Raw genomic sequence first — 12,174 nt, forward strand, 5'->3', positions numbered from 1 at the left:
ATAACAAGCCTACATCTATAGACTATACGACTGTGTATAACAAGCCTACACCTATAGACTATAAGACTGTGTATAAGACTATATATAACAAGTCTACACCTATAGACTATTGTATATAACAAGCCTACACCTATAGACTATAAGACTGTATATAACAAGCCTACACCTATAGACTATACAACTGTATATAACAAGTCTACACCTATAGACTGTATATAAGACTGTATATAAAAGCAGCTGCAGCTCCATAGTGTCACATGTCTGCCATCTGCTGGCTTCAGCCCTGTCCTACACCTATAGACTGTATATAACAAGCCTACACCTATAGACTGTATATAACAAGCCTACACCTAAAGACTGTATATAACAAGCCTACACCTATAGACTATAAGACTGTATATAACAAGCCTACATCTATAGACTATACGACTGTGTATAACAAGCCTACACCTATAGACTATAAGACTGTGTATAAGACTATATATAACAAGTCTACACCTATAGACTATTGTATATAACAAGCCTACACCTATAGACTATAAGACTGTATATAACAAGCCTACACCTATAGACTATACAACTGTATATAACAAGCCTACACCTATAGACTGTAAGACTGTATATAACAAGCCTACACCTATAGACTATAAGACTGTATATAAGACTGTATATAACAAGTCTACACCTATAGACTGTATATAAGACTGTATATAACAAGTCTACACCTATAGACTTTATATAAGACTGTATATAACAAGTCTACACCTATAGACTATAAGACTGTATATAAGACTGTATATAACAAGTCTACACCTATAGACTATTGCATATAACAAGCCTACACCTATAGACTATAAGACTGTATATAACAAGCCTACACCTATAGACTATACAACTGTATATAACAAGCCTACATCTATAGACTATACGACTGTGTATAACAAGCCTACACCTATAGACTATAAGACTGTGTATAAGACTATATATAACAAGTCTACACCTATAGACTATTGTATATAACAAGCCTACACCTATAGACTATAAGACTGTATATGACAAGCCTACACCTATAGACTATACAACTGTATATAACAAGCCTACATCTATAGACTATACGACTGTGTATAACAAGCCTACACCTATAGACTATAAGACTGTGTATAAGACTATATATAACAAGTCTACACCTATAGACTATTGTATATAACAAGCCTACACCTATAGACTATAAGACTGTATATAACAAGTCTACACCTATAGACTATACAACTGTATATAACAAGCCTACACCTATAGACTGTAAGACTGTATATAACAAGCCTACACCTACAGACTATAAGACTGTATATAAGACTGTATATAACAAGTCTACACCTATAGACTATAAGACTGTATATAAGACTGTATATAACAAGCCTACACCTATAGACTATACAACTGTATATAACAAGTCTACACCTATAAACTATAAGACTGTATATAAGACTGTATATAACAAGTCTACACCTATAGACTTTATATAAGACTGTATATAACAAGTCTACACCTATAGACTATAAGACTGTATATAAGACTGTATATAACAAGTCTACACCTATAGACTATAAGACTGTATATAAGACTGTATATAACAAGCCTACACCTATAGACTATACAACTGTATATAACAAGTCTACACCTATAAACTATAAGACTGTATATAAGACTGTATATAACAAGTCTACACCTATAGACTTTATATAAGACTATATATAACAAGTCTAGACCTATAGACTATAAGACTGTATATAAGACTGTATATAACAAGTGTACACCTATAGACTATAAGACTGTGTATAAGACTATATATAACAAGTCTACACCTATAGACTATAAGACTGTATATAAGACAGTATATAACAAGTCTACACCTATAGACTATAAGACTGTGTATAAGACTATATATAACAAGTCTACACCTATAGACTATAAGACTGTATATAAGACAGTATATAACAAGTCTACACCTATAGACTATAAGACTGTATATAAGACTGTATATAACAAGCCTACACCTATAGACTATACAACTGTATATAACAAGTCTACACCTATAAACTATAAGACTGTATATAAGACTGTATATAACAAGTCTACACCTATAGACTTTATATAAGACTATATATAACAAGTCTAGACCTATAGACTATAAGACTGTATATAAGACTGTATATAACAAGTGTACACCTATAGACTATAAGACTGTGTATAAGACTATATATAACAAGTCTACACCTATAGACTATAAGACTGTATATAAGACTGTATATAACAAGCCTACACCTATAGACTGTATATAAGACTGTATATAACAAGCCTACACCTATAGACTATAAGACTGTATATAACAAGCCTACACCTATAGACTGTATATAAGACTGTATGTAACAAGTCTACACTTATAGACTGTATATAAGACTGTATATAACAAGTCTACACTTATAGACTGTATATAAGACTGTATATAACAAGCCTACACCTATAGACTATTGTATATAACAAAGTCTACACTTATAGACTGTATATAAGACTGTATATAACATTTAGCAACACTTTAACATTTGACTAAGTCCTCAACATGGAAGATGTTTGGCCTGTATTCAATCATTTTATTGCCTTTTGTTTGTTTGTTTTTATCTCCTTCATTAACATTTATCTTATTGTTGCCTTTTTTTTCTATTAACACCAACCTGCCATGGGATTGGAGACTGAAATCTGCTACAATCTCATGCAAATTTATATGGAAATGTTCATCAATATGTCTGTCCCGTTTAAAAAAAAAGTGAAATCTCACTTCCAAAAGTACATCTTTGATGGTTTCTCTATGAAATGTGTAATATTTAGTTTGCCTCAACTGACAGATGCTTCTCAAAGGTGACGTGTGGTTTCCTCCATCATTTGAACAACAGAGACCTCGTACTTACTGTAAAGCCATTAGAGATCATCAGCCTATTTCACAGCATCGGGTTTTTCAGATGTATTCCAGTGCTGTTCTCCTCTGGAAGTTGATCAAACACTTTCTATCACCAGGCTTCATTTCTACATCGTTCCTGCAGATATTAGACCCTCGTCCCACTTGTGCATTCTTCCTTACAATGTCCTTTCCCTCTGTAAGTTGATCAATCATGTGATTCATTTTATGAACGATTTGTCTGACTCACTCATTACCAAGAATACCCACATGAAGAGGAACCCAGATGACTTTGACCTCAGTGCCTTGTTTCATCCTGAGTGGAGGATGAATCACCACAGACTCTAACTGGAATAAAATCGGTGTGCAACTCCACAGTCAGCACATTGAAGGAATCTGTGAGCGTTTGTCCTCTTTCCTCTCCTCCCCCTTTTTATTGTTATTAAAAGTGAAAATCTGGCTCAGGGAAATCAAGTCTTTCATTTGTTTTTACACACATGGATCCATAAAATCATAGCCACACATTCTTTCCACACATACTTGCATTTGTTCATCGCCCCGGTTAGACTCTACACTTGGTTGTATAACTTACATAGGCTGACAAACCACACAGCTTTTCATCAGTTTACTGGTTTTATTGAATTTTAAAAACATGATGAGAGTGAATTATTTACAAAGGGTGTGCAACAGGGGTATTAAGTTTTCCTTGATGAGAGCCAGTCAGCTCGACTACATCCAATGGTAGTTGTAGTGACCAGTGATCCATCACAAGAGAAATGTTAACAGACATCTGGGCGTTCAACACATCTCTGTGTGTGTGTGTGCACTGCAAAAACTCAAAATCTTACCAAGAATATTTGTCTTATTTCTAGTTAAAATGTCGTTTCTAGTCAAAACAAATCTAATTCTACTAAAAATAAGACTCATCACATTAAAAAGCAGCTTGTTTTTAGACACTTTTTACTTTTTTCAAGCATATTTTTACTAAAATCTGATAGTGGAGCAAGTTTTTCTTTCTTATTACAAACACAAAAAACTTGCTTTCACTGGCAAATTTTTCTACTTATTTCAACTGAAAATTTGCTTGAAAAAAGTGAAAATGATCTAAAAACAAGTTCATTTTTAGGTGATGAGTCTTATTTTAAGTGGAAAGAGATTAGTTTTGACTAAAATTGAGACATTTTGACAAGAAATAAGACAAATATTCTAGGAAAGATTTTGAGTTTTTACAGTGTGTGTGTGTGCGTGTGTATTTATCTTAGGGTTCATGCTTGGGTTTTGCCGTCCCTCGGGTCGGGAGGCGTGGTGGGGAGTACCCAGCGATAGCAGTCCGAGAAGCTGAGGCTCTTGTCCACGGCGCAGCTGGTGCAGTAGACGATTCCCAGCGCCAGCATCACCACCAGGAAGACGCACAGCGGCACCAGCAGCGCCACCAGCAGCCAGCTCTTATCCTGTTTCTGTTTCCCATCGGCAGCTGAGCCGTCGTCGTCTGGTCCCGCTGCTGCTGCACCGCCGACTTCCTCTGTGCTCCCCATCTTGGCCCCTTCTCCTTCCCCGGCCCCGGTGCCGGTGCCGGTGCCGGTGCCGCTCGCCGCTCTGTTCACAGTCTCAGTTCCCATCCCACCACTGACTTCTCTACTTCCTGTTTTGGCCTCGTTATCGATCTCGTTGCCGGTGTTACTGAACTTCACCGTCGGGCTCGGGGCCGTCTGGTACCGGTGGTTTGGCGACATTCCGTCGTCGTCCCATTGGTTCAGATAATTCTCTCGGCCCTGAGCGGCGTCGGCGTCGGGAGAGAGTTCCTCAGGAGCAGGAGCCTCCGTGAGCCAGTCGTCGTCGTCGTCGTCGAAGTTGGAGTCGTCGGCTTCGAAGCCGGGGTCGGGGGTGGGGAAGGAGGAAGACCAGGGCAGAAGGCCGCGGTCCGGAGCGTCGGGAGCGTCGCTGGGATCGGGAGTCAGAGTGGAGTATTCCTCATCCTCATCGTCGTCGGGCGACGGCAGACAGCTCAGTCCGTCCGACTGCAGGTCGAAGCCGTTGTCACAGTAACACTGGTATCCGCCCATGTAGTTCAGACACTGCTGTTGGCACGGCGACTCACCCACACACTCGTCCACATCCACACACTGCCGTCCGCCGCCGCCGCTGCTGTAACCGGGGTTACACACACACCTGAAGGAGCCAACGGTGTTTTCACAGCTGCTGCCGCCGTCACAGCCGCCGCCGCCGCCGCCGTCGAGGAGACACTCGTCCACGTCCACGCACTCGCCCTCGTCGTCGTGGTCGGGTCTGAAGCCGGCGTGGCAGCTGCAGTGGAAGGTTCCCGGGGTGTTGACGCAGAGCTGCGGACACGGCTGCTGGCGACACTCGTCCACGTCGGAGCAGCGGCGGCCGTCGGGGCCCATCTGGTAGCCGGGGGGACACGTGCAGCGCATGCCCCGAGGCGTCTCCACGCAGTCGTACTCGCAGCCCATCTCCACACACACCTGGTAGCAAGGCAAGGCAAGGCATCTTTATTTATACAGCGCATTTCATACCAAGGCAACTCAATGTGCTTTACATAAAGACAAAACATTAAAAAAAGAAGCATAAGACAGAATAAAAACAAACAAAACACTAAAAACAGAGTTAAAAGCAAGAAATAAAAGTAAAAGAAAAGAAAATAGATAAAGTTTAAAGTTCTCAGCCTTAAGCACGTGAAAAGAGAAATGTTTTTAACCTGGATTTAAAAGTGCTCACAGTTGGGGCTAGTAGTAGTAAACCTTTATTTAACCAGGCAAGAATTGCTAAGAATACATTCTTATTAAGGCAGTGGCCTGGTAGGAGGTGAAAGACCTCCTAAGGGGCAAAGGGAGAGGGGGAGTATAACATTAAAATATAGACAATAAAAGCACATACGACAACAGTGACACAAAAGAAGAAAGAATAAAGACAATAAAGGCCTTTGCACACTGAGTCCGTTTTTTTCGTCCGAAAATGCCGCACGTCAAAAAATAAATTGGACCTCATGTTGTGTGGATCATGTTCTCACACCGAGTCCCAAACTTTCGTCCGTCATAAAAGTTTTCGGAACAGGTTCGATTTAATGCGTTTTTCACATCCGTGAAAAGTCTTTTAACCAATCACATCAGAGAGAGGGGCTGTGTGTGTGTGTGTGTGTGTGTGTGTGTGTGTGTGTGTGTGTGTGTGTGTGTGTGTGTGTGTGTGTGTGTGTGTGTGTGTGTGTGTGTGTGTGTGTGTGTTTGTGTCTGTGTGTCTGTGTGTGTGTGCGTGCGCCAGCCGCTGTTCAGGATCATGGAAATTGTCCGTCTTGTGTTTAATGTGTGAGCTAATAATCAATATCTATCCAACTGGACCTCTGACATCCTATAATAACCTGTTGAAGTGATGATGATAGTTCCTCTGCTCGTTAACAAGCAGCAGATCCTCTACTGGCTCCTCTCAGACACTTCTTCTCTTTCATTTCTCAACAAGTGAGAGAACCACAAAGTGCATCATCACTGCGTAACGATGTTTGTCTCCCTCTCCGAAATTTGGAACACAAAATAAAAACGCATGTGAATAAAACGCAACGGACTCGGTGTGTAAGAAGCCTAGTGTGCGTAACGTTTTTTGTCGGATGACGAATACGAAAAACGCATGCGAAAAAAACGGACTCAGTGTGCAAAGACCTTAAACCTACATAATGCAATGACATACCACACAATGACAGTTAGTTTGACTTGACTAGTTGTGACATACAACAAGTTCTGTAAGGACAGAGACACTAAATGTAAAAACAGTGATACTAGACAACCATAGATGAGACAGTAACAAAACAACAGTAGCAGACGGTGTAGTGAGGGCAGTGAGGTGACAGGATCACAGACCTGGTTGATGATGTGCGGCTGCTCGGTGGGGTCGGTCTGGTTCAGAGGGTCTAGAGGGTCGGGTCTGCAGCTGTAGCCGTCCTCGTCCACCACGAAGCCCTCGGAGCAGTAGCAGTAGTAGTCCGAGTCCGTGGTCTGGCAGAACTGCTCACAGCCGTGGTCCCCGTCGCTGCACCAGTCCTGGCTGGATGCAGCAGCTGCACCGGAGGATAAGATAAGATACCATACGATAGATTTATTGTCATTGTGTGGTTGATACAACGACATTTCATTGCACTCAATATGCTGGGCTCAGTAGCAACAAAATAAAACAATTAAATACTCTAGTAAAATGAAAAAGTATACTCATCCATTCAGTCACATTCACGTCATCGTACATCAACCATTTACTCAGTACCTGGTATGCAGTAACAACCAGACAGTGAGATATGCTGTGTGTGGTACAAAGTGCAGTGCATTGTGTGAGTTATTGCTGTTGTGTTGGCAGATGTTGGTGGGTTTGTTTCAGGTCAGAGTTGAGTATGGGTATAGTATAGGGTTAGGGTTAGAAAGTGTTGTGATGGACCTGATGAGCAGAGCGGAGCGTCCCTGGACCAGCCCACGGTCCCGTCGTCTCTCTCCATGCACAGCACCGTCTGCTCGGCCGGAGCGTCACGGTCCGAGCCGTCTGCAGGCCACATCAAAAATGTAGTATAGTTACTTTAGAATAATGTAACTCAAGTAAAAGTAAAAAGTAGCCATTCAAATATTTACTTGAGTAAGAGTAGAAAGTACTTGGTGAAAAAGCTACTCAAGTACTGGGTAACCTCTGATTTGTTCGTTTAATGATCAGCGCGTAAATGTAGGCCTAATCAAATACACAGAAATATAATAGCAATGAAAAAATCCAGATACTGCCAAAGAACAACATTTAACAACTAAGACAATAAACTAAATGACATTTTTTTACAAAGTAGCCCAACATAAATTGAGACAAATTCAGCCACAATAACTTACATCGGCCTACTGTATCTACCATCTATGAACTGTCTGAGACTAATGCCAGAACCAGGTGTTTAAACCCAGAGTGGGTGGTCCTATGATTGGTTTCTAGTGAAACCAAAGTCACATGACCACACCCCCAAGACTCGGGTCACATGACCACACACCGAAACTGGAGGGGTGGTCATGTGACTAGGAGTCACATGTCTCCAGGTGTGTATGGGGTTTAAACTTCCTGGGGAGGAAGAAGAATAAGATGACCTGGATGACTGAGAACCTTCGGACATTATCCCCGACATACCAGGGCTGACGTCATCCTAATCATTTACTAGCCGCAGTTTCTCAAATTTGAGGCGGAGTGGCCGTCCTGTTTACCGCGGAGAGTTTGTGTGCAGTCATGTGACTGCCTGGCTCTGTCTGATTGGTTACACGGAGGCAAACGTCGCGAGTGGCTACATCTGATTGGTGAAACGCAGTCATGTGACAGAGGCTCGGAAGTATCTCATTAAAACAAAACAAACAATTAGTTACTCAAGTAAATGTAACGGAGTAAAAATAACAACAAGTAACAAGTATGCTGCATTGAAACTACTCTTAGAAGTACAATTTATCCAAAAAGTTACTCTTAAAGCAGAAGTAAGCGATCCGGTCGTTTGGGCTAATGCTGCGTTCCAGGCAGGCTTTTGAAACCGTAAATTACAGCTTCAAGTAACAACTTACGACTTTGTAGCGTTCCAGGCAACCCACTCGTGTTTCTCCGACCTGTTTTACCTGTGAAAGTCACTATAACGGCCACTCGTAACTTCTGACCTGTGAACTCGTACCAGATCGAACTGGTACGACTTCACAGGTCGGAAAAACACGAGTTACGAGCTGCCTTGAACGCACCATAACAGTCCTCGTCGCTACGTCGCCACATTCACGGCGTTCCTTGGCTGCACACACAGCCCTGCATGCCGTTCTCTCTCCTCATTGGATAAAAACTGTAGGATACGATAAATGTTTTCTCCTGGGCTCAGAGCAGAGCAGAGTGACTGAGAGACCCGTGTTTCAGTCCAAACACTCTATGTAAGTGATTGCTGTCGGAAGATACAACTATTTAAGACTTATATTAACACAAATATATCACTTACTTCTGCTTTAAGTGACTGTAACGGAGTAAATGTAGCGCGTTACTACCCACCTGTGTCTGTTGGACACGTTACCGCGGCGACGGAGCCGTAGGGAACGTGGCTGAGCAGGGAAGTGACCAGGTGGAACGGCGTGGTGTACACGGCCGGGCCGCGGCCCTCGTCCGCCAGCGGCTCACACATCCCTTTGTAGTTGAACTGGCAAACGAATCCGTCCAACGGCAACGCACACGAGCCATCGATCCAGCGGAAGTTGTCGCTGCTCTCGCGGCCGCTGTCGGACGTGTGGACCGTCGTGGCGACGCAGCGCGGAGCGGCGCACGTCCCCGGCGCGTCGTCACGCAGCCAGTTGGTGAACTGGCCGTCCTGGTCTCCTGTTTGGAAAACGAGGACAAAGACCAGGTCAGTGGAAGCTCAGAGTTCCCTTCGTCACTGTCTTTCTACAAGATTCTCCAAAGTTCTGTGTTTTAGTTTGAACAAAGATTTAATTGTTAAAGGGATAGTTCAACATTTTGGCAAATTGGCCCATTGCCATAATCGGTGTAAGCTATTTTTACTCAGAGCTACGCTACGGAGGCTCATTATGGGATTTCTTGGCTTCCCTCATCAAACTCACCAAATACAAAATCCCAAAACTCCAAAACGCTCTGGTGGACAAGTTGTGAGCTGCACATTCACCACGCTATGAGATAATAACACAGTTGTTTTAGAGGGAAATACAGAGACTGTTGATGAAAAACTGTCCCTGAAGGCAACACGCATCAGAGGTTTTGCATGAATTTCCCTCTAAAACAACTCTGTGTGGTAACGTTGTGTTATTATCTCATAGCATGGTGAATGTGCAGCTCACAACTTGTCCACCAGAGCGTTGTGGAGTTGTTGGATTGTGTATTTGATGAGTTTGATGAGGGAAACCAAGAAATCCCACAATGAGCCTCCGTAGCGTAGCTCTGAGCAGCTCACGGCTCTGCTCCGCCGTTCTAAAAACAGCTTGCACCGACAATTAAAGGTAACGAACCTACTGCTATGACTATAGGGATTATGGTGATGGGCCAGTTTGCCAAATTGTTGAACTATCCCTTTAATCTGGGTTTAATTCATTGGTTGTGGTTGTGAAGTAATAGTAACAGTGAAATAATAGTCTGATGTATTGGATTCATTTGCATATATGCATCTTAAACTAATATTGATTCATCGTCCCTGTATTCCCTTCATCGGTGAGTGCCTCCACACTCTTACGGTTGTTAGTTTGCAACTTGTGTTGAACTCTTTTGCAGACCAGACAATATGCATTTTGCACCTTGGAAACAGTCCACTGTTTACAAATTGAATGTGTCTCTGTCACAATTGCTGTTGTTCACACTCTTGACCCAAAAAACTTGCTGTGATTGACTCCAATCTGAGGTCATAATGGAGTTTTTTCTTGGAGTAATCTGACTATGATTTGCATTGCATTCAAATCCATGGGCTAAAGTAGAAACATCAGCAATGTATACCAAAATCTAATGATATATTTTGTGTTGAATAATCCTTTAAATGACGACATGGGATAAAAACAAGTTGGCCACATGAATCTTGTAAACTGAAAGTCTTTTCTAAGTGTAGACTGAGGCAGACACACTGAGTGATAAAAAAAACCCCATCTGGTTTTTAACGGGAGGTTTGTGTAATGACTAAATCAGGTCGAGGGGTAGCGGCGAGGTCACGGGGGGGGGGGGGGGGGGGGGGACTGCTCCCGTCGCGCCAGCTCTGTCTCTCTGTCTCCGTCTCTCAGACAAAAGCAGTTAATGTAAAAACCATCCGGTGCAGAGCTGCAGTCTGCTACCACTTCTACCTCTGTAATGCTGCTCCATCCGGTGCAGCGCTGCAGTCTGCTACTAACCACTTCTACCTCTGTAATGCTGCTCCATCCGGTGCAGCGCTGCAGTCTGCTACTAACCACTTCTACCTCTGTAATGCTGCTCCATCTGGTACAGCGCTGCAGTCTGCTACTAACCAGACTACCTCTGTAATGCTGCTCCATCCGGTGCAGAGCTGCAGTCTGCTACTAACCACTAATTAACACATTAGTTTATATATTAATGCTTAATAATGTACTAACTAACGTTAATTAAGGGACCCTTATTGTAAAGTGTTACCAAACATTTTAAATAAGATCATTGACTGAATATGTAATAAATAGGTTGATATTGTGACACAAGTCTAATCTGCCCATGATATGTTATATATTATATGTTATATGTTATATGTTACATGTTATTTGGTGTCTATGTGTGTATGTGTTTGAATGTGTGGATCTTCCTGGCTGCAAATCAGTTTTCCCTTCTTGGGACAAATAAAGACACTTTGACTTTGACCTCTGTAATGCTGCTCCATAGAGTTACCCTTCACACTCAGAAACCTACGTGCTTCACACACCATTATTTAGTGTTGATTTTATATAAGATCATTGACTGTATGTAATGTATGTAATATGTAATAAAGAGGTTGATATTGTGACACAAGTCGACATTAGAAGGAGAGACTTTGCCTGTGACCCAGACGAATCCTCTGAGCGGCCGTGTGGACGAGCACTGTCGCGGCGGTCTGTGCAGCCCGATCCAGAGGCGAACCCTCAGCCGGCCGCTCCCCCCCGTCGGCCCGACGACGGCCGAGAGCAGCAGCTGGTGCACCAGGGCCGCGGCCTCGGGGGTGTGCATGGTGGCCAGGGTGCCCCCTCGCTCCCTGCAGCTCCGCCCGGCCTCCCTGAAGCTCCTCTTCTGCAGCGAGACGGAGTAGCATCCGTGCTGCGCGTGGCAGACGCCGTCTTTCTCCTTCAGCTGCAGCTGCACGCGGCCGGACGACGGCTCCGTCTCGCTCTCCTTCAGCTTCTGGCCGCGGCCCCCAGGCACCAGACAGGCGAGCAGCAGCCACACCACCACACACGGGACTCTCATTCTGCTGCAGCTACTGTTCCACCCACACATCAGCTCTCAACTAGGCCAACATTCAAATAACTATCCTAACCTGTCTAGCTAAATAAATAACCTGCTTTTACCTCCTGTCCACACAAAATTGACTTTATTCTACCCAAGTTGAATAACAAACGCTTGACTTTTCTATTCTTTTCTTTTTTTTTAATCTTTACATAAATAATCTGTTTTGTTTGACTTTTTATTCAAAGTAATGTGGAACAGATGACATCTGATTACTTTAATGCAGCACAGCCTTCAGACAAAAAGCCCTAGTGTAGAGTCGGTCGAACTCC

The 12,174-nt window shown here is 42.9% G+C and overlaps 1 protein-coding gene across 1 annotated transcript; it reads right to left on the reverse strand.

Annotated features, from left to right (window-relative positions):
• Positions 1 to 4,076: 4,076 nt before the first annotated feature.
• LOC311007947 (uncharacterized protein) lies at positions 4,077 to 11,863 on the reverse strand (the record flags this gene model as incomplete). The annotated part of the gene is made up of 5 exons (XM_084001370.1): positions 4,077 to 5,433; positions 6,805 to 7,013; positions 7,382 to 7,483; positions 8,981 to 9,301; positions 11,458 to 11,863. 5 exons carry the CDS (start codon positions 11,861 to 11,863, stop codon positions 4,216 to 4,218), a joined length of 2,256 nt encoding a protein of 751 aa, XP_083857496.1. The 3' UTR covers positions 4,077 to 4,215.
• Between the last annotated feature and the right edge of the window lie 311 nt (positions 11,864 to 12,174).

This window comes from Trachurus trachurus (genome assembly GCF_905171665.1).
Source record: "Trachurus trachurus genome assembly, contig: scaffold_116_arrow_ctg1, whole genome shotgun sequence".
Classification (NCBI taxonomy): Eukaryota; Metazoa; Chordata; class Actinopteri; order Carangiformes; family Carangidae; genus Trachurus; species Trachurus trachurus.